This window comes from Ischnura elegans, chromosome 2, assembly GCF_921293095.1.
Source record: "Ischnura elegans chromosome 2, ioIscEleg1.1, whole genome shotgun sequence".
Taxonomy (NCBI): Eukaryota; Metazoa; Arthropoda; class Insecta; order Odonata; family Coenagrionidae; genus Ischnura; species Ischnura elegans.
The window spans coordinates 44,044,572-44,068,360 of NC_060247.1; the positions used below are offsets into that span (position 1 = coordinate 44,044,572).

Below are 23,789 nucleotides of genomic sequence, written 5' to 3' on the forward strand. Positions count from 1 at the left end.
ACATTTTATATTGAATACCATACCCTTATAATAAAATGAATTAAAAATTAAGAGGAAAATTGATGTATTAGAAATTAATATTTAATAATCATTTTAAGGAAATATGTCTTATTTGACTAACGTCTTACATTTAAAGAATTCAATTCAAACAAAAGAGTTCTCTTGTGAAACACGGCGCAATATTATATGTCTTATCTGTCTTGTGTGCTAGTTGCTTTTTTGGGTTTGCGTTAGTTCTCGGTGCCCTTAACATTCATATTTGTTCGTTAAAACAGTAATTCATTATTTGTACTGGAGAAACTGTTGTGACTTGCAGCCCAATGGAGTGTTGATTTTCGTCACAGTATGGCGTCATTGCATACCGGGAAGGTTGAAGAAGGTAATTTGTGCAAAAGTGTCAATAAAGTATAGTTTACGTAATGATAGCTTCATTCGGACACCAATATAAAATTTACTGTCAAATTTGAATGAGGATTACTCATTGTGTGCGTACAATATTATAAAATAGCTCTACTTTATTTATTGCAGAAACTTTAGTTGATTTTGATGAGAGTTTACTGAGTCTCGAAAAGCTGGATAGAGCGTCGCCTGAACTATGGCCTGAACAAAGTGAGTACCATCGTATAATATTTGTGATGAGGCGTAGATTAAATGTACCGTTTTCTTTCTTAAAACGTAATGTGGTTGTACTTCATTCGAAGTGCTTATAGTTCCAGGCGTATCGGAATTTGTTTCCCTGCACGATCCTGCTCCCAGAGAAGCAGTCCAGCCATGGGCTCAACGACTTGATAGTGAGGATATTAATCTTATTCACCGTGAGTACTCCACTGAGAATATATCGCCATTATGGGTTGGTGTCGACCCCTGAGACGACTATGTATGGTATGATGATAATGCTATAGAGCTCTCTGATTAATTGTTTACTGTGATTCATCCTTTTACTCGCAGAGTTTGGGAGTTTGACTGCTGCAGGATTAATCGACGAAGTGAAGAAACTGCACAACTTTGCGTATCAGCTTGGACTTGAGGAGGCGAAGGAAATGACCAGAGGCAAATACTTGAATATTTTGACTAAAAGGCGCCGATGACTTTTTGATTCATTTGTAATATGATAATATGTATTCCATTTATTATAAACGCCGTATTAAGCGGCTATATTTCATGACGTAAAATTAAAACAATGCTAGGAAATAGTTCATAAATGTGTTTTTATGATTTAGCCCAAGTTTCGTCTTTTCCTTCCTTTATGATATTGGTAAATCGTGAATTATGTAGTTATTCCCCATGAAGAATTCATTATACCTAAATAAGCTGCTAACATCTTGATTCATAGTTTCACTTTTTCTCTGCATGCGTACATACCCACATTATTATGCTTTGTAATACAATCCTGGGGTTGGCATAAGGAATCTCTCCTCTATATATTTCACTTTACTTCAGTGTGATTTATATTCCCAGTATCCTTGATCGGCCACTAGTACTTGTTCTAAGTCTTCCTTTCAGTGATTTATCCTCCTGTTTTTCCTCCATTAGGTAGAATAATGAAAAGGAATGTTGAATTAGATAAGGTTAGAGTTCCTCATTGATGGGGCGACATCAGGTGCCACCTCAGCACTTAGATGTAAAAGGTCCAGTGTCCACCCTTTAAAGGTTACCCATAGAGCTCTTTGTATTTGCTAAAGGCCAATAGGTCCTCCTCAGGTAAATCTCTGGGATCCAAAAATGGTGAGCCGAGGTGTCTATTTTGGGTACTCATTATGGTGGGACACTTGCATAAAAGATGCATTGTTTCATCATGGTCCTCATACCATCTGGTTTTTTCTGATTTAGCAACTCGTAGGAGGTGTGTCTCATAATTCAATAGTGGCTGGTTAACAAACGTACTATATTTTCTGATTTGGCTTCTTCAATTGCAGAAGCCTCATTGGAAAACCTGGTTTTGGCCCTCTTATAATGAGTTTCGCCTTCCCTGCCATGGCTTTGTGTGTTGAGCTTGGCTCCATATTCTGATCTTGGCTGATCCAATAGAAGGTGTAATGGGTACAGAAGGTTCGTGACCAATAGATATTGACTTGTACTGGCTATCACCAGTTCATCAGCTTCTTTGTTTCCTGTGACTCTTGTATGTCCAGGTACCCAGAAAAGTTGCATTCTCTAACTGCTGCTTACATAGTTAAGAACCTTATGATATTCTGTTGATAGCTTTGATTAGCACCAGATGGAAGTTATGACCTTCATGAAAGACTATTTTTGCATATGTGGATTGGCATTCTTCTATCATATATGTACATGACATAATGCCAAATACTTCTGCCTGAAATACTGTGGGATATCTTCCAAGTGATATCGCTATCTTGATGTTGAGGGAGCAGAAATAGATGCCCATTCCTTCTTTGTCCTTTCTGGAGCAATCGGTGAAAAGCATATGGCCTCTTTTGTGGAGATATTTACCCTCTTTGTAGTCTTATGCTATAGTTTTATGAAATTTAAAAAGCTACGACATGTTCTCCACACTCTCACTCAAATTCTTCCACGATTTCCTTCTATGGCATTTTATTGCCACTTTTTACCTCTGTTAAGCATCTTTTTAGTGCTTCCAATCTTTAGGTAAAGTCGTTCTGTTTGCTTTATTTAAGAGTTTTCTGGATTCCATAGAGAGCCTTTCCATTTCTGTATCCCACCAAGGTAGCTTACAGCTTTCTCTTCTGGTGACTAAGGGGCAGCTAATTTCATAGGATGAGATAATATTCTTCTGTAGATGTTCGACATTTGCATCAATCTCATCGGTTTTTAATACTTAAGGGGAGGTGCATTTAATGGGCACTCACCTAGAAGTTCCCTGTACTGTACCCTATTCTAAACTGTACCCTATACTAGTATTATTGGGATTGCAATATGTAGTATATCATTTGCTGGCCTCTACTGGAGTGAAGTTTATGTGCCAATGACCTAACAAGGAGGCTTCTTTGTACACTCTCCCAATCTCTATTCTATTTACCAAATTGCCATTGTAAAAAGTTGTGTTGATCACCTCTTCCCTAACGCTATTGAAGAAGGTGGGTTGTGAGTTGCCCTGGGCCAACTTGCTCGTTGAGAATTTTTCATTTGTGTCTGCTGGCTTCCAGACAGAACCCATGACCCTTTTGTCAGTATAACCACTTGGTCCCCCACATTCCCCATTGTTTTGGGTATTAGGACATGGAAAAAAGGTATGGGTTGATTGGGATGCTGGGAAGTGGGAGATCACCAACAAAAAAGTAATGAAGGTTTGATAATGCGGCAAAAAAAATTTATGGAGCATACTCAGTGGAAACATGATAATGATTTTATTTCTGAGAGGCCCAGCTGTGCTGTCTGCATTCCAATTACCCCAGTGACTCATATGAAGGGAGACTTCATGTTCTGCCACCCCTACAAATTTTATGCATCATCTAGCCCCAAAGATATTCATTGAATTCCATCCAAACTTGTCCTTCAACTGCAGGATCACATTAAAGAGATTATTGGATGATAACAGATTTTTTATGATTCCATGTGTGGGGGAATATTTTTCCCTAGGTTATGGATCAGGTTGGCTCCTATAAATATCTCATAGATATGCACATAAGTTGTATACTGGGGAGTAGATTAAAATTAGCTGGCTGTAGATTTTACATATGATTTAGATGTCTCCCCTTGAACTGTAATTGTATGCACCTTTACCTTGAAAAATTCACGTATGTAACCTTACCAATGTTTACAAATACTATGTATACTACTTTGATTTAAATTACAACCTTAGAACATGGATGACTTGTCGGTTGACCTGAAAAACCCAAATGTCCCTCACTGACATGCCAGGAAGGAAAAATACCTTATTTCTTGTGTTGTAGTGTTATAGTTTTGTATATTTTTGATTTGTCTGGCAAAAAGCAGATTTTGAAAAAAATTGATTTACAATTCATTTGCAATGTTCAATGGCAATTTAAAAATTAAATACAATCGGATAATTCATACTTTTATTTGCTTTTAAATTAAATAATATGAAATCAACACTGCAATGAAATGAAGTGATTCCAATTCTTTACAATTTACACAGAATTCGTCCGAATATGCATGGCAAAAAAGTAGTATGTAACCTAGGCCTAATAACCTGAATATAACAAATTTTTTGGAAAATACTAATACTAATTTTATCAATCAAAGACTTGAGTTTGTTATGCTAAAAAATTTAATTGGAAGAAAATACAATCGTTGCAATGTGTGTGAAAAGGGGGAATTGGAGTGGAAATGTTTTAGTTGCTGTGGCAGTTGGCTTCAGTGAGGCATGTAGGATAATTTGGGATCCCAATGAATTGAGGTGACCCTATGAGATTATTTTAATACCTACATAAACACTGTGAGAGTCTTAAAATTATTAATTTTAGTAACTTAAGTAAATTCTTGCAAAGTTAAGCATTAGGTGAAAGTTGTCTGCCTTAAATGATTATGGACAGAGTACAAAAGACTGGTTTTTTTAATGGGTTCAATTGGTTATAGATGCAGCATGGGATCTGAGGCTGTTTTTTTCAAGCCTTTATAAATTTCAATTTTCACCAATTTTGTTTCACTCACACAATAGGTACATCATCAATTTTGTAATGATATGTCTTATTTGTTTTTGAAAAACATTCTTGACATCACTACATTCACATGCCTTGATGATCTTTGAACTGTTTCCTCATCTGGAAATAATGCATATTCAACATATGATGAAGTTCACTTCGACCGGTCTTCTTGAACGGATTATTATCATATATGTAGTGAGGCCCTACTGTAAAGTGTTTTCACTTACGGTAACATTGACGTTACATTTTTGTGTGAGCTGAAAAATGTCAAGTTGCTGAGGAAGGATCCTCGGGAGCTTTTCTTTGTCTGCCCTCCTTGAGGCACCTTAGAGTCTAGTCATTCCACAGATAAATTAATATGTATGCTCAAAAAGAAGCTAAACATATTTAATGGTTTCATTTATCAGGTGTTCTCCTCTGGATAGAATTCACCTCTTAGTTTTGGAAAGCTCACATCTTATTTTCTATAAGTAGGATTCTCAAAGTTGGTGGTTGCTTGCTGATACAGTGGATTGATTCCCTGTGGTAGGAATAAAAAAATATGAGTTAATTAAGTTGAAACTTGAAGCTTGCTACATGGCGGTAGGGCTCCATATTATCACTAACAGACACTTTGTTACCTCCACAAAATATTTATAAAAATTTCTATGACCGGTGACTGCTGTGAAACCATTATCATTACTGTATTTGATAATGGTGTAACAGCCAATCTCAGTTATAGAAATTTTTATAAATATTTTGTGGAAGTAATAAAGTGTCTGTTATTGATAAAAACATGAGTGCTTCAAGTTTAAGAAATTGTGGATTATCTCTGTACATAGTGTACAATAACTTATGGGACCTTCCATATCCATGCAAAAAAGGATTAGGATTGAGTCAGTGTCTCAAACTTGGATCAAATTTTGCTATAATAATATATATACTTACTTCAATCGTAGTACTACTGGAGTATGTATTTGCAATTCTTTGCGATATAATGTTTGCATTTCAATGCTTTCATATTTATACAGCCTATTGCCATGAATATCACCTTTTCAATGTATATATTTCTGGACATAAATGGCTAACTTTTTTTTATAATGCACTCTCAGCCATCTCACCATTCCAAAAGTAAAACATAGGAGAAAATTATAAATGCATTGTTTTTTACATGAAAAATACATTTTTCTCCCATGTAATCTGTTGACTCAACTAAGTATTATTACAGTATACTCTCGTTATTACGAAGTTCGCAGGACCAAAAAACCGGAAGTTCGTAATAATGAAGATCGTATCAACATTTCTTTTAGGAATCATCGGAAAACACTGTCTTTAATAAACACGATTGAATTACGCGGAAATATATTTAAATAGGAATATTCGTTCCAGTTCCTCAACAGAAGAATGCGGCATGACGCAATCGAGGGTTGATATCTTCTTGTATACAGTAATTCCGATGTACGAACTGGATGCGTTCCAAGACCTTGTTCCTAAGTTGATAACCTACAGTATGGCCGCCGAGAGTTGTCTGATGACACACAGAATGGTCTAGGTCGGGGTAGGGGGCAAGGTTACCAGCTAAGAAAGGGAAACACCTGCAAAGGGTTCCGCAAAGAAAGGATGTGGAAGGGACGCCGTGCGTGAAGGACCCAGAGGAAGAATCACTTGTTTTGGTGATTCAAAGAAAGGATTTTTTTGTGGATCAGCCATATTTCGGTGCGCCTTATGCAGTTGACAACGTTGAGAGACAAGGCGAGGGTGCGTTTGGAGGACAGCGATTGGCTGTAAACCATGCTGGCGTAGGGTTATCTGCCCCTCGTATTGTGCCATCATCGGGTGACTCTCGCCGGCCGGACTGTATGAAATTGCATTGAGAAGTACGGTTATCCTACAAAATGCAACACTGCATCACAATCATGCTCTAGCTCATGATATTACGAACTGATCTAGTTGGGCGTGCGACGCAGCCGAAGCGGAAAAAAATCACTCGTCGCTGTAAGGATGAACGGGCGAAACGCTGGACAGTTCCTAAATTCACACCGGATTCAATGATACTTTATTCAGATTGTGCCCAAAGTGAGAGTCCCTCTACGCCAAGCCAAACTGCAAAGCATCGGCCAAATCAAAAGGTGCCAAATTCGAAATTTGAACATTTGAATGCTCGTATCTCTGAAAATTCGTAAATAGAATGTGCGTAGAAAGAGGACTAACGGTACGTCCAATTTACAAGCGGTTACGAGTGGGTCACCATGGCTCTACAGGAATGAAACTTATTATATGATGTCCTGAAGAAAGAACCATAATTGACGCTCTTGGGCACAGTTCACGAGAAGAACTTAAATGCGGCGCTTTTATTATGACTTAGCGTAGTGAATATCCACCTAAATGCCATTGCTTATGCTTGGAACTTCGTAATAAAGTTCATTTTTTAGCCGCCGCGACCGGGATTGAGGTTCGTAATTTCGTAAAAACGAAAATTTTGCAATAACATTTCTTTTACTTTAGCTTAGGTAGGCCTTTTCGTCGGGACCAATGATTTGCTTTGTGATAACGAGAAGTTCGTAATAAAGTTGTTCATATTAAGGAGAGTCTACTGTATTAAGCTCAGTAGACTTATGATTAAGCTAATAATTACTAATTACACAGTTTAATTTACCACTTGATTCAGAATCGTGAATCTCAAAAGGTGTCACCATTACTTGATATATTTATAAAAAATAAAATGCTCTTCAAAAAAATTACGTGAGAGGTTTAAATAATGAGTTGGGCTGAAAATTCATTAAAATTACTCAATTTTCCAGTTAACTGAAGTAAGTACAGTAGTTAAGAGTGCATACCTGATCCCATTTTGCCATTTGTCTTTCCTTTTCAAACTTGACATACTCTCTTTTGTCATGGAGGGTAGTCAGCACCTTCCAAACTAGAAGTAAAATTATTCCTGCCAAAACTATGCTTCCAACAACAGTTAAGACTATGCCTGGAAATATAAACAAGGAGATATTATTGGTACAGGCCCTCAAAATTTGATTCCTCATCGTGCACATGCATGATCGTTCCATTTTAGTATCTGACAATGCCAGGAAATTTATCTCATTTATGGCTAAAAAGAAACAGCATGAACTTTATTAATTCCATTGGCTTTTCCCAACTGGTTTTTATAAACTTTCTTCATTCTCAAGGGAAACGCTTGTACCTAATCTTCATAGTAGAGGCAAATTACCTATTTCCCACTAGAATAATACAAAACTGTTTTAATTGTATCAGTAAAAAGTGTGGTTACTTTATAGTTTATTAATTTAACCATGAAGTCAACACTCCATGAAAATATTTAATCCTATCTTACTTTAGGAGTGTCCATTCCAATTCTGAAATCTTGTTAACATGACAATCCCCACTCATAGAACTTCATACTTCAGCATTTAATTATTAGGAAATAATTAGTACTATATTGTACCTAAATTTCCAATAGTCCTCCCAAAGAAACTGTGAAAGTGAAGGATCATTTGGTATATTCAGCAAAAGCGTGTAATCAGTTTAGGAAATTTCATATTTTGGAATCTGAAGTTGGAGTTAAGGAGGTCTGTGTGTGCTATATTTTCCCGTAGCACTTTATGTATGGTGTAATTGCTACATTTATATGACTTATGCCCTTGTTATTGTAGCTAACAATCTATCCATACTCTAAATGTTAATTATGTTTCCTGATTGAGCTGAAATAATTAATTACATGGGGTTGTTGTTTAAAGTGTTTGCAGACAATTCAAGAATTGGAATATTGTGATTTTTGGAAATTTAATCAAATTAAGCCACTAAAGTATTTCCTGACTCATTCAATGAGGTATTCACTCACCCAAGACATAATCACTAGTACCGCATTCTTTCTCCTCTTGTACTCGGACAATCAGTTGACCATTATCATACTTGTATTCAAAATAGAAAGAACATCCTGCATTATCAGGGGCTACACAGAGTGACCAGTGTCCTCCTTCCTCTTCATCATCTTCCATTTCACTATTCATGTAATTATCATCCATACCTGGACCAGAGATTTCACCTGCTGTCCCATTTTCACCGGACAACTTGCCTGTGAGTAGAATAGGAACCACTCATTATCATTAGCCATCCATTTTAAGCTAAAGTGGGCATTACAAAAAATGACAGCTAAGTAAATTTCATGTTTTGCATATTTAACAATACCTTTTCTCAGATCTTTAACGATTGTAACTGTAAATTTGCATGCCAAACATTGTTTTTCATCAAGCACAGTGATGCCAGAGGAGCGGAAAGCTTGACATTCAACGCAGTCCTGTAACTCCTTGCAAGGTCCAGAGCTGGTCTGCAAAGAATATTTTAAGACAAAAATATTACTCGCAGCATTTTTGTTTATTGAGGCTGTCCGTTTTTAAAATCAATTTACTTAAGAGCAAAACTTGTTTGTTTAATGTCCCAAGGTCCAGTAAGCGCTTTAGAGCATTACTTTTTAATTCTAGATGATCAGAGACAGGAGTAACTTGAATAATCAGTTACAATTAGAATTTTTGTAAGTTTTACTTATTATAACTGTGAGCACTTTATTCAGCATGGCCTTTTACTTTTATCACTCTTTGATTGATAAAAGTATAATGGCTACTTTTTCATCTCAACTACAAAACTGCTATTGCATCAGCAAGAAATCATTGGTGCAGTATATACATATTTGTTAATATGTACTAACAATAAGTATAGCACGCTAAAATTTTCTTGAAGCACCTGGGGCCGCACATGTTATGATACGTGTACATATGGGTCTTAGAAAATTTTCATAAAGTTTCATGAATAAATTGTTTCTGTAACTCAAGTGGTGTGGTGCAGTTAATGAGTATGTAGTTATTTTTAATTTTTTTTTGGAAATTGTAACAGGTTCCAAATTTTTTAAAATGTAACTTAGCACAGATTATTTAATTTGGTTTTTTACCCATCTTTGAGAATATGACTTCAACTTTCTTCTACTGTCCAGACAAATGGCACATTTTAAATAGGTAAGTCATTTTTTTCTGAGATTTCCAATCATTCAATGCAAGAATTCCATGTAATGGTGTTATGTCACGAAATTATGGAAAAAAAAGCTTGCTAGTTATGCACTGCATATTAGTACTGACAATTAATGTAATTACTGTGGCCAATTTCTTAGAGTGATGGAAAGTATTACTTCATAGGTTGTGCACTTACCGAACTGTATTCACAGTACAATCCAGAAAACTCAGAATGACATTGACAGTTTCCACAGATGCAATCTCCATTTCCAGAGCAAATCTGGGGAAGAAAAACAAAATTTATAGGTTCTCAATGTTAGGTACATATGTGAGGTCATCTTCTGTGTGAATTAGCAAAACAATATTTTAGTGGCAATTTATTTGTATAGAGTTCACAAACTGCCCAAAACAGCAGTTTTTTAAGCAAAAGTTTCAGGTGCCTGATTAGAGTGCCATTTTTCCCATGTCTGCGTTTTCACCATCTGTACAAACACAGGTAACTATTTATGTAAATTTCGGGCCGTTCTTTTATCGGCAATAATTGCTTCTGTCATATCCTCAGTTCTCTTACTGTGGTCAATATACTGTAAATGTGCTAGGCTTACCTACTTGACTAATTTTCTCTCCTTTTTTCATTTTTTGGTGGGATTTTTCGTCTTGATGAATTTCATTTGCTTAAGTTATGTCCTGCGTAAAAACAAAATACTCTACTCAAATTTTTCAGTAATTGCACTTGAGTTCTTGAAGCGTAGCTCTGTATTTTATGTTTTCTTGGAAAACTTTGCTCTAGGTTACAATAGTGCTTCAGAATCAGAAGCACTCTTGAATATGGCTCGCTAATGAAGTAGTGAGCAAAGCTGCTGATCCATGACCATTGCCACCTCATCTCCCGGTAAAATCTTCTTTGCTAAATCTAAAATCCTCACCCTCCCTTCTTTATATATCCTTACATGTGCCTGTTTTGTCAAAGCTAACCCTTCCCATTTTCTTCAAAACTCTACCTACCATGATCACCTCACCCGTTCTAGAAATAACATCCATTCCAACCAATATTCCAGCTCTCTCTGCCTAAAAGGTCCCTACCACTCTGCCTCGATCCTATACAATAAAGTTTCCGATGAAATAAAAAATTGCAAATCACCTTCCGAATTCAAAAGGAGACTAAAAAGCCTCCTAGCTGAAAAATGCTATTACAGTATTAATGAATACCTGGAGGATGCATTATAAGGAAATTTTCTAGATGGCAACTTGAATGCCTATAATTTTCCATACTTTCTGTTAGTATGTTTATAACCCTCTCAGCTCTGTTTCTAATGTTTTGTACATATAGTGAAATGATTATCTTGAGAATTCCCAAGAACCTGGAAAATTTTCAATCATGTATGTATGTTGGTATCTCATATTCAATCATGTATGTATGCTGGTATCTCATATTGACTTTAGCCTTGCAGATGTATAATTTGCCAATGGTGAAATAAATTTATTATTATTATTATTATTATTATCTTCAGCCATTGAAAATTCGGACCCTGAGTATTTTTTGCACATGCATGAAGATTCTTCCCTCGCTACTAGTCAACATCAAATGGATCTGAGTTCTTGTAGGCTTCTATAGTCCCCACCAAAATTATTTGTTTCCTTAATTGCCCTCTGACTTATGTTGAGCTTTTTCAGAATCTTCTCTTGGAATTTTCAAATCTTAATGAGGCTTCCATGTCAAAAGGAAAATTCAATAGATGCATGGGGCAGTGGGGCACTCCTATTTTAACCACTAACAGGAGAACGGTGAACACAAACTGGCCATTCAATTTTTAAGCTCATTATTTTAACCTCTCTATACGTAGGTATGTCAAATGTAATGGGTCGAAACTATTCCCTCTTATCCCCCCACTCAAGTTCTGGGCTCAAAACTTAACTAAGAGTGGCGGAGTTTTGATTAATTTAGTTTCGTTCCTGGGAGAAAATTTTTGTCCTGGGTTGAAACTAAACTCCTTGGTGATTTTAATGCGAAAATTCCATTGAAAAAAATTATTTTTCTCAACTGGAGTTCAAACCTGGATCTCCAAAATTGGTTCCAAGTATTTTAAAACTTTAACTTACAAGGAATCTTCTCTCTGAGCAGAGTTATGTTGGTTTTGAAGGACCAAGTGGTTTATGCTGCCTGGCGTATTGCATAATGCTACAAAGCATCATGATTGTGGGCATATGTACCACTTTAATCCTCAAAGCCAATGTAACTCCAATGAGAAAAAAGATGCCTTTGTGCTGAATAGAATTCATGCCAGTGATAAAACACCTGTATTTAATTCCACATATTTAGGTTCAAATCCAGATTGAGGCGTATGAGTTTCTACTGTGGTATTTTCACACATCTCTACTGATATCTGATCCCTACCCCGGACCCTGAGTATTTTTTGCACATGCTTGAAGATTCTTCCCTCGCTACACCTCTGATGCTCTAGCTCTCTACTTCTTTCTCTGGCCCCTGGCAGTGATTATTCTTCATGTTTTAATGCTGCTGAGGAGGAAAGCTATTCAAGCTTTCCTCCTTATACCTAGTTGAAAACTTTTTGTAAAGCAGAAGAATTGCATAGGTTAAAGGATGCTTATTTTTGGCATTGAAATACCTGCCACACACAATTATTATAGTAAAATTATACGTTTAATTTATTCAGCTATATATTTATTTGAGTAATATTGAAATTTAAATTCACTATTGGAACAAATTATGAAGTGCTGCTACATATTTCAAAAAATGAGTGTCAGAGGATAGATGCCCTTATAGGCTAGTAGTCTCCTCAATAGATGTATTGCCACTAGGGAAAAAAATTCACGGGGAGTTGAAGCCTCCGCAGCCCCCTGGCTTTGGGGGGTGAAGGGGTGGCCGTGGGGGCTTCAGGTTAGTAAAGAAAGCGTAGGTGAGGGGTTTGGGATACTGATTATGGATTTGATAGAAAATGAATCCCTCCAATTCCTAATGTAGTGATGCATATATTCTCAGTGCTCAGCTGTGCTTTATTTATTAGTGACTGTAAAAAATTTTGATCTCTTTAAACCTTTTGCTACTAATGACGAAAATATGCAGCAGAACATTTCGTGACTCGGGAGATGAAAGCAGCAAATTTATGTCGGATATTTTTCTAAGCAGGAGAACAAATGCCGAAAAGATACATCTCCTTACTCTCCCCCTTTTATGATAGTCACGGGTTCGCGAAGTCTTAGTTTCGGAACCCAACAAAGGGGGACTTAGGCCGTACCCTCGAAATCCAGGAGCAGGTACCCGGACCCTCGACTTATATTACCCCTCTTTGTGTTAAGGGTCATTCAATTTTTCATTCAGTCAGTTTTCGAAATAAATATTTGTTCCTTTTTCAAAAAATATAAATTCAGAATGAATTCTTTGTCTTTTGAGCAGTGTTTACAATATTTAAATGAAATTCTACAGCATATATTAACTTATATCTTGATTTCAGTATAAACATCAACATCGAAATTGCTGCTGCATTAAATGAGTTTATATTGATGGTAGAGCTTTGTTCAAAATTTGACGATTCTCAGAATAAAACGAGGAATAGGGTAGTTTCCTTCATCAAAGAAAACAAAAGGCATTGATGGCGATTCGTTACCCACCATTAGTGTATTCATAATACACAAATTATTTGGTTTTTGAAATACCGGTTTAGACGAATGGCAAGGGTCAAATTTTATCCTCATTTGAAAAAGGCCAGATTGGCGCCCATGCGATTCCACTCCACGTGACGTCACAGGGACCTAGTTTCTACACGAGAGGATAGGAGTTATGCATCGTCAGAGGCTACCAATGCATGCATGAGTCACAGAGCTCAGGGAAACATGTCTTAATAATCACCTATTAAAACTGGCTAAGGTCGGAAAGTTTTCTTCGCTTGATAAGGTATTAATAAACCTTTTTTAAGCCATGCGCTACCAGACAGGAAGGTACTCAGCTACCCGTTAGCATCCTGCGTCCTATCAGCGCTCAGAGCCTCGATCAAGGTCACCTACCAGGCGGGAGGGGGAACCAGAAATGCGTTGTACGGACTTTTTCCCTTCATTCCTACTTACGCGTCGCGTTTTTGCGCGCTTGAAATTTTTCACTTTTCATTTGATCGCGAAAAATAGATATCGTCATTTAAAAATCTAAAAGCGTGAAATACGTACTCCAGGAGTAATAATCTTTCGATTTAGGCAATAAAAAAATAATAGGAAACCACCCTATTGAATTCAAAGTCTACAATTTACGTGCAAGCAACAATTATCCTAATAGTTATGTTTACAATACAAATGTTTACAATATTTAAATGAAATTCTACAGTATATATTAACTTATATCTTGATTTCAGTATAAACATCAACATAGAAATTGTTGCTGCATTAAATGAGTTTATATTAATGGTAGAGCTTCGTTCAAAATTTGACGATTCTCAGAATAAAACGAGGAATTGAATTCAAAGTCTACAATTTACGTGCAAGCAACAATTATCCTAATAGCTAATTCATACAAACAAAGCATGATTGACCGCAAAGCAATGCCGCTGGTGGGGTTATAAACCCGGAAAGGAGGGAGCCCAATTACCCTCGGAGTCTGAGATAATGCGGATTCCCCACTAGGAAGGGTCGAAAAAGGTTGGTGCTGAGAGTGCGTGATTATCCGCGAGACCCTTTTTAATGAATTTCTTGCAAAAATGCTTGTACAGAGGGGACGGAAGGGTCTCTTGGGCCTCAGTACAGCAGTCATGCCAAGGAGAGAACTCCACTGTCTTGGAAGGGTTAATTCTTACAGCAAATTCGGCACATTGACTGTGAAGAATATCTATTGATTTGGCATTAATTTTTCACCAGGAGTGGAATGTGTTGATCATTGTGCTGAGCCACTTTCATTATCGATTGTTCGGAAATGGGTTAGTGTAAATTGTAAGTAGCAGCAAAAATGATTGACTGTCAATACTGCATTTCTGGGCTTTATACATACATACATATATATATTTTTAAAGCCAATCATGGGGAGAAATATATATTTGTGGATTGTACACACCTGAAAATGCTCACTCAAAAACTACTACATGCATATCTATATGCCGATGAAGGAACAGTTCCATAACATCAACTAAGGTAGTTTAAAGTATTAGTATAGTAGTATATATCCACAGGAAAGAATGACGCCTCGGTAGCTTAACTGGCTAAAGCACTCGACCGGAAATCGGGGGATCCGGGTTCGGATCCCGGTCAAGGCGAATGATTTTTTCTCTGTGGATCTTTCGATCAACTAAGGTACTTCAACTACTCTGTCAAAGTGTTAATACCAACATCATAGCTTACCTTAGCATCATTCTCAGTGGCTCCTGGTTTAATACAAGTGTCAGTGACATTTTTACAGCTGCAAGCTTCACCTGCCCAATCATTGAGACATTCACACACTCCACAGACACAGGTTCCATGGTCTGTTCCCGAGCACACCTTTCCTTCCTCTCGTTTGCATGAGTAATTATTGCACTGACAGTATTTTCCTGAAATTGTCTTTATTTTAAAAATAATACTCATTAGTTTCATGGCATGAGAATTTATTTGATTTAAATTGCTCTATAATTCATTGCAACATCAGTAAAATTTATTATTAAAGGGATAATTAGAAACATCTCTACGTATAAAATGCATTTTTAATCTTGAGTTGAAATTGGCTAAGTGACAAGACTATGCATACATGTATATGTTGCCTGTAGGAGAATATTCATGGTGTGGTTGAACCCTCTCACAATTATGTAGTGATGAAAAATACCTTACAATTAATAACTCAGGGGAAGGCTACAGAGGGATGTATGGGAACTTGAAAAAATGTTTCCTGTAAAACTATATATCCAACCAGTGGCGGATACAGATGGGGGGCGCAGGGGGCGCGCGCCCCCCCCTTGCAGGTCCGCTTGTATTGCCAAACATTGCAAAACCACAATTGTAACTTTTTTATATCATAAGATGGCATTGTCTTTTACATGTTTATAATCACTTTAAATAAAATTTTCATATACTTTGCCTGTGACTTGATCATCTTTTATTACGATAAAAGTAAAGACAACTCAAGATATGTTGCGCCCCCCCCTTGAGTTTTTTCTGTATCCGCCACTGTATCCAACCCTTCTCTCCATCCCCTAGAAATGCTGCTATTTTTGGTTGCACCTCCAGGAAGTTAGGGCCTGGGGCAGCGAGTGCCCCTTTCATCCCTACTACAAAGACAGTGACACAAGCATGAAAATGGAGTTGGTGAGCAATGCACACAGTAGTAGTAATGTGATGTTGTACTGTAAACATGAAAATAAAATCTTTAAGCTAACAAATGATACCAGCTGATACTGTTCCCAACCAAGACTGTAACCGTAAGTGATAAATTGGATGAATTCCAAGAATTAAGTAATTCTGGCTACCATTTTTTCAAATGCCAAAAAGGCATTCACGCCAAGGTACCAATATTGGCCCCTTGTAATTACATGCAAAAAGGTTTATTAATAAAATTTTGAATTAGTTTCACTTTTATACTGAAGATTATATAAATGTTTAACCAAACTGATGAAATGGCATTTCTTCTACAGTATTTAGAGTTCAATGTAAACAAAAGTATTTTTCATCTAGAGGACTACCTACATTAACCCATTCAATGCAGGTGTATATGCAAATTTCTTTCCCAGTGTTGGAATTCAAATTTTTGCGTTTTCATATCCGTAATTATGTTTTGAGTTACCATAAACCATTTAAATATATCAATTAGTGTATTTTACATTTCTTTTTGTTATTAGTTAATTTTTCGTTATAAAAAAAAATTACTTTTATGAATGATATCCGTTCCTCTGAAAATCTGTTGTTATGCAACCCGCATTTCTTTTTATTTCGCTGCTAAAATTCTCCGTAATCTTCTGTGAAAATATAATTTTTTGGTGTCTGAATTTTGGTAATTGAAATTTATTTGCTTTTACTGCGTTGTATATGGAATAAGCTGAGAATAGGTAGCGAGTCGGTACCCAAAACGTCGGCGCTCTTAAATAATCTAACCCGCGCGGTATCCCGAGAAGATTTTTCTAGAGTTGCTCGCCGGGAAAGTGTAAAATCATATATAAGAGATTAATATTTAATGGTATAATATTTATAAATATAATTATTTTGATTTTATATCTATAACATATCTTGGACTCCTCTCTTTTTTGTAACATTTTTGTCTAGTTCTATTTCAAAATGATAATAGGGTTATGTTTTCTGCTGTGGCTCATTGGACATTTTTATAAATTTTTAACAGAATGAATAGTATTGCTGACAAAATGTTTACGTTTTTTTTACTGTTGTAACCCGGCCGTCGGAAATATCTTTTGCATTTGATGACCAGTATTTCAATTCCTTCACACTAGGACGTGTTGTTGCTTGTTACTTATATTTTTGACCTTCTGTCCCAAAGGGCCATTTGCTGCGTGGGTTTTCCTCCCCACATTCATAAGCTCCCCTAAGACCCCTCCCTGTCACTATATTTTTAGGGGTAGGTTAGTGCATTGCACCATTTCCTCTCTCCACAGATGCGCTTTCCCCTGATCCCTTCTCGTTCGCCCGTCGCCATTCCTAACTGCTCCAAATGCCGGCCAACCCCCGTAGTTCCTTGTTTCAGCGCTTACCATAGGAAATTCCAAAATCTTTCCAATACTTTGTTTTCCGAGGTCAATGCACTTAGCTTCTTACATATGCATCATATTTTGCCCTCTTCCCTTTCACATGGCATTTTTATTTGTTTATGTCGTAATTTGGGAGTTTAAGCATCAAAATGTTTTAAATTTTGAAAAAATATTCGCTTTCCGTATGTTACCTTACTTTTCTAAAAGGAGCTGGTCGCAATGATCAACTCCACCCATGAATTAATTATAAGCAACCACGGCCTCTGGTTTATCCTTGCCTTGTCTGTTGGTTTACACTAGGTCACTTCCCAATTCCGAAGAGATCATTGATATGTCCCGCTTGTCTTTCCAGCGGAAAACACATATTCCCTCCTCACTCCACCGAGAACAAGCCTCTCCTTTCGGTAATTTGTGACCAAATATCTCTTATGGATAGTCCTTCCTATTTGGTCTCAATGTACCTGTACAATAAATGCTTTGACAAAGAAGGACCCTAGTCAATGCAATGTTGTCATGATAACTGTTCATCAACACACTCTGGCCATGATTTTCAAAAATTTCCAACAATTTTTTACGACTTTATCGCCATGTCCCTGTCCTCCCAATTCATTGTCCCCGGAGCCTGTATAAATTAGCGATTGGTGGAATAAGCCAGACGGCTCACAAAGTCTGTACATCTTCACACCATGCTTGTGCTTCTTTCTTTGCATTTATTGCAATAGTGGATACAAAAAAACTCAAGGGGAGGGTGCAAAAGATACCTTTAGTTAGCTTTACTTTTATCGTAATAAAAAATAATCAAGTCACATGCAAGAAGTTTTAGAAGTTCTCATTAAAGTGATTACCTATGTGGAAATACAAGACAATGCCATCTTATGATATAAAAAAGTTAAAATTGTGGCTCTGCAATGTTTGGCAAAACGGGTGGCCCGCGGCAGCGTGCGCCCTGCATCTGAAAAATTAGACGGCCTCTCCACAGTACCATGGACTCATCTGTACTACGACAAGACAGCAGTTTCCATTGTCTCCTTGAAACTGTCTAAAAGGGTCTTATTTTATAAAGACAATCACTATAGGCACCGTGGCTGTTTGTCGCTGTAGAGCATCTCTTTGTTTGCAAGCCGTTTGGTTCATTTTCATTGGAATTTCATGCAAAATGTAATGCTTGTAAAATCCTGATAAAACTCTCCGTTGCCATAGATTCTCGAATTATCAGTATACTGAAAACTTAATGGCTATCACAATATAACCACAACCAAGATTTTTTAAACCATGGTTTTTCAGAACAGAAGAAAAAATTCTTCAAGGAGACGTCAATTATAAAAAGAAAAGACTAAAGCCCTTTCAAATAAAAACTTATTCACCAAAAGTCTTGTAAAAAACAAAATAAAATTCAAAAATCCATAGAAAAAAATGAAAATTGGCGTAACCAGAAACAGAGTACACTGAACAGAAGCTAGGAACCAACAAAAAGCGGCGTAGTGGCGGCAAACCGAAGGGGCTGAGGGTGGTACAATTATAACGCATGAGAAAGGACCCAAGACCCTGTCATTCATGAAAGACATCCACGTGGGTGGCAAGATGTGGATGTCATTCATAAATGACATCTGCATTGAATGGATTAAAGAACATCTTACTATTTCCGGAATTGGGATTGAGCATTTTGGGAGATAAAATAAAAATTGCCATGACAGCGAAAGTGTTAAAGGCTGAATATGTACCAGGTATTGGGATTCATAAAGAAATCTGTAACATCTTGATATTTACATCAAGAATATTAATAAATATATGTACTTAGAGTTGAAAATATTTAAAATGCATCAAAAGGGATTGGAATTGTTACAGATTCAATTCATTTCATGTCTGATTTTTAAAATTTCATTGGCTTGACGCACGCATGTACTTATATGCACGAATGTTTGCCCAAATTTTTCAGATCATCTTTCTGCAATACACCTTGTAGGTATGCTTACCTCATTTGGATCATTCCTTTTATTACAGTCACACACCCCACATACACAGGTCCCTAACTTTGAACATATTACAGCCTCAGGGTCACTTGCATTACCCCCTGGAATGCAGCCAGAGATATCTTCAGCATCTCCTCCGGGTGTAGTCCCTTTTTTACACTGGCAAACTCCTCCAACATAGTCATCATTGCATGCGCATATGCCACATTGAAGAGCACCATGGCCAGAGCAGCGGTGAGAGCTTTCTTCATAATCCTATTTGAATTTTGATACATTGTCAGGAATGCTTTAATCTTTTATTATCACACAAATCTTATGTGATGAAATACAGTTTTTTCATGTGATCACATACCTTATTTCCTGGCTGTTCACATGGGCAGTCGCAGATAATTTCAAGATCAACCTCTAGGCTTTCCATTAGAGATTGTGGCTTAATGTGAAATTTTACATGTCGATCCTCCTTTCTTTCTGGACATTTCAACACCTATAGATATTTCAACAAAATTCATTATGATATTGTTCATGCAGTTGCAGAATAAGTAGGAAACATTTTTCAGTGCTGGTTAAAAAGCAAGAAAATTTCCTTGATGTTCAGCATGGAGCAGGGTTAAACTTTTGTTGTGTTTTAGTGCCCTGGGCCGATGGTAATGGACCACAAGCTAAGACCATCCTCAGGGGGAATGTATTGGGCAAGTGGCACTACGGGGAATTAATCAGCTATGAGGTTACAGGGGAAATTAAAAGATTAATTAAGGATTTTTTTCAACTTAAACTTTGTTTTTCTACTGAATTTTATTCAATCACGACCTTGATTTCGACAGTTAACGTCATATTCCAGAAGATGACCTTATGAGCAGATGTTACCGGAAGATGACGTTAACTGTTGAAACTATGGTCGTTATTTAATTCTGATAACAAATTTTTCTGAAACTGCTATGTGCAGCTTGAGTGCTTTTAAAAAGGGAACTACAAGTTAAGGTCTGTATGATGGGGCAACAAGCAGTTGTTCTCTTGGCACGTATTGTCAAGAGCAGGCTCCTCTTCAGGTTTCTCTCTACCCTACCCTCGACACCTTTCTTTCAACCAATTCAAACCAACCTTTGGGCTGAATCATTGAGTGAGAATATGCCAAATAAACTCTTGAAGTGGAAACAAATGTAACCCGTGTTATTGCAGGTAAAAAACTAGTCATTGAATGAAATTTGGATAAACAATTTTTTTAAATGTTCTTGGGCAGTGATGGGTACATGGGCTTTGCATATTAAAATCAGTATGTTTTAATATGTAGTTCTGAATTAAAGAAGCACATATAGAATTCTACATACCATAATGTTAGCAGTGAAGTTGACTAAATGATGAATTCGTATACCTCCACACACCCTGGTTTCCCGAATATCTGATGCATTGTTTAGGCATGATGAGTAGTATTGAACTCTTATAAAATTTGTTGCATTATCGATAAGGTTTATTGAATCAACTAATTTCTGAAAAAGAAAATATTTGTTATGAAATTAATACAAATTGATGAAATAACAGCTAATGTCTTTCTGCAGAGCCAAAATAATCATGGTAGGCTGGTCAGGGATTTTAAGTACATACATTGAATCTGCATTATTTCCCAATGAGGGATCAGTAAAAGAGCACCAGTGCATGCATAGGCGGATTTTGGAGGGGGGAGAGGAGAGGGGCACATGTCCCTCCCAGGCACTAAAATATAGGCAAAATTTTTTTTACAGTTATCATTACCTTCGTTTTGTTTAGAGTATTACAGAGCCTCAATCATTTAATTTCATATTAATAACTATCATGTTAAAATAAAGAGAATATTTCATATAGTAATCATTGCATCTTGTTTCTAATCTCAAGTATGAGAAGATAGTTTGCCTGTCAGGCCCTTGCACCCCTGCCAGAAAAAATCCTGGATCTCCCCCTGAGTGAATGTAAATAAGTCTTTGCAAAAAATTACATTAGTTTTTCAGGATGGAAATATTTTATTATAAAGGATAGGAAAAGGAGAAGGTAAATTTTTTGGAGGACTGGGTACCTGGAACTGGAAGTGATAGAAAGATAATCCATCAAGTGGTTAACGGAATGGGAGTAAATAATCAAGGCTCTACTGTACAATTAAAATGGAAAGGGAACTCTAATCCTGATAAAAGTTTTTAAATATAGGGTTATTCCATTGTGCATCCATTGATATGACCATACTCTTCATCACTGATTTCCAGCCTTCTAATTTGGTCACTCACCGCATACTGATCCCTTATGAGATTCACAACATTTGAAGAATCCCTTGAAAGTTGTCCACTAGATGCTCCATTTATGCGATGCGATAAGGCTTCATATGAGGGAAGCACCTTTTTTACCACTGCAAATATAACATTCATGTTGTTCTCCTGTGCCTTTGTATTTATCTGTTGGAATATAACCATTGTATTAGATTAGCAGGATTAAGCCACAAAAAAATGAAATTGGAAACATACTGATTACAAAAAAAAATAAATGATCCACATTTTATGACTCTGCCTCTTTGAAGGGCTCAAGACTTTGCCTTCCCATGATGTACATGTTTCTCACCGTAAGTCCTCATATTTGAAGATGTGAATGATAATTTAACTCTTTGAGTGTGGATGATGCTCATCAATGAGTGTTGCATTTCCTTGCCTTTTTTGTTATCATGATTGATTTTTTAATTTCACTTTCGAGTAAAGTATCTATACCAGTATATAATTGCTAATTGGTGATCTCTAGTTTCAGCACCGTTTACTTATACTTATAGCACCATTAGACACCACCTTCATGGACAGTTGTGCTTGGCCTGGATTTATAGTTACCTGGGAAATGGAGGGATAGTCCGTAATTAATCCATGAGTGTATTCCATCTCTTCATTAAGATGACAGAGACCATCATTTGGCTCAATCACTCCTGCTAACTGAAAAAGAATTGAATTTTATGTATCGGTGGTTGATTTGAGGACTTGAGTCAGAAAAAAGGAGTTTAATTTTTACAGTTGCTCAGCATTGTATCCTGGGAATCCATGAACCATTAACCACTTAGCTGTGGTTGCAAGATTGCAATTCAATACCTCCACTGCACTAATGCTCAACAATCGTCCACCGAATCAAATCAGCTCAACTACTAGCTCCAGTCAGTGGTGCAGCGTGGGCGGGTTATGGGGGATAAAACCCCCCAGCAGAGCTCAGAGAAATTTTTAAGTTCAATCAATTTACCTTAATTGGATTGATATTACTAATAGAACAATGTAACGATCAATAAAATATCCCTCATGAAGCCGTAAAATTCACCATTTTCAACCATTTATATTAAAACTCCGCAAATTATTAAACTCGCACTTACTGCTTATCCTGGTGGGTATACCATACCTTCACACACCCTGGTATAGTTGCACCTAAACCCCCCCAGCCTTAATTCCTAGCTGTGCCCCTGCCCCTAGTAGTACCAGATGAGTGGATTTGATTTGGTGGACGATTTTTGAGCATTTTTGTAGGGTAGGTATTGAATTATTCTATTCTCGCAGGGAAATTTTCCGAAGAACTTTAAGCATTTTCTACTCGCAGGGGCAATGAGGAAAAAGAAGAATGATCACAGTCTTTCCCGACGTATTGTATCATGGAAGGTTTTCCAGGATTTCCTCCAGGTCAGGTTATCCTTCATGGCAGATGTTTTGACCTGATGGAAATCCCAAATAACCTTCCACAACAGATAAAAGACCCTTGCAATCCACTCCCAATCGTATTCATGAGGGTTCGTGGGGAGGACTTCACCTACTTGAGGATTGTGATTAGTGGAATACGAGATAATTTAGTAAAACTACATTCATATGTATTTCAAAATCTACAGTAAAAATACATATGTATTTGTTGGTGATTTTATCCTTGATTTGATTCCCATAACACTGAGGTAATTAGTTTATATCCACCCACATTGGCTAAAACACTCTATGTATGTAATTTATTGCATCCAGTCTTCAGAGTACATTGAGAGGATAATGGAAGGACAGGCTTGTATCTCAAGGGAATAGGATGTGACCGCTGAAAAACAAGGGAGGGACTAGTTTGGTTAACCCTTTCTACTTCAATTTATTTTCTGAATATCGTGCTCCTATCCTTTATTTATTATTTCTGTTGTTCTTTTTAAATGGAATGGTATGTGAAGAAATGTTTCATAGTTCGTAATCAACGTAGAACAGTGAAATAAAATTTTATTATTGAACGTTGAGAGCACAGTTATTGCTACTCGTATAAAATCATTTTATTCCTTCCAATGAGTCATAATTCATGAAATATGAGTTCTATCTGTACATTATGGATGCAAGGGCGTACCCAGGATCAAAACTAGAGGGGGGCAAGCCGTACTCATTCAAGTCGTAACACAGAAAAGGTTATGAAACCAAAATCAAGAAAATTATAACAGCGCTTTAATATTTAAAAAAATTATTTGTCTGGAAAAAATATTTTTATTTTAATTGCATGTCTAATACTAATATCACTTTTGATGGATTTAAAGAAAATTTGTTAAAAAAATTCGTTTTGAAATAAATTTACTCTTGCTTGTATGGG

The 23,789-nt window shown here is 36.7% G+C and overlaps 2 protein-coding genes across 3 annotated transcripts in view; one reads left to right on the forward strand and one right to left on the reverse strand.

The window, feature by feature from the left end:
- Nucleotides 1-128: 128 nt before the first annotated feature.
- LOC124153660 (protein lin-52 homolog) lies at nucleotides 129-1,202 on the forward strand. 2 transcript variants are annotated; one of them, XM_046526958.1, is made up of 4 exons: nucleotides 129-379; nucleotides 529-609; nucleotides 702-815; nucleotides 949-1,202. In XM_046526958.1, the coding sequence occupies exons 1-4, from the start codon at nucleotides 346-348 to the stop codon at nucleotides 1,086-1,088; spliced, it is 369 nt and encodes a 122-aa protein (XP_046382914.1). In that variant the 5' UTR covers nucleotides 129-345; the 3' UTR covers nucleotides 1,089-1,202. The 2 variants fall into 2 exon arrangements, with proteins under 2 accessions (XP_046382914.1, XP_046382915.1); XM_046526959.1 differs by having other exon boundaries at nucleotides 711-815.
- Nucleotides 1,203-3,984: 2,782 nt separating this feature from the next.
- The window catches only part of LOC124153659 (integrin beta-PS-like), a 29,128-nt gene continuing 9,323 nt past the window's right edge, over nucleotides 3,985-23,789 (reverse strand). The window contains exons 6-16 of the mRNA XM_046526957.1: nucleotides 22,043-22,141; nucleotides 21,458-21,622; nucleotides 20,534-20,692; nucleotides 19,561-19,692; nucleotides 19,212-19,463; nucleotides 14,915-15,112; nucleotides 9,774-9,857; nucleotides 8,763-8,901; nucleotides 8,416-8,649; nucleotides 7,403-7,542; nucleotides 3,985-5,106 (exon numbers count right to left, since the gene is read on the reverse strand). Of these exons, the coding sequence (XP_046382913.1) occupies nucleotides 5,044-5,106; nucleotides 7,403-7,542; nucleotides 8,416-8,649; nucleotides 8,763-8,901; nucleotides 9,774-9,857; nucleotides 14,915-15,112; nucleotides 19,212-19,463; nucleotides 19,561-19,692; nucleotides 20,534-20,692; nucleotides 21,458-21,622; nucleotides 22,043-22,141 (1,665 nt within the window). The 3' untranslated portion in view covers nucleotides 3,985-5,043. The remainder of the gene's footprint in view (nucleotides 5,107-7,402; nucleotides 7,543-8,415; nucleotides 8,650-8,762; nucleotides 8,902-9,773; nucleotides 9,858-14,914; nucleotides 15,113-19,211; nucleotides 19,464-19,560; nucleotides 19,693-20,533; nucleotides 20,693-21,457; nucleotides 21,623-22,042; nucleotides 22,142-23,789) is intronic.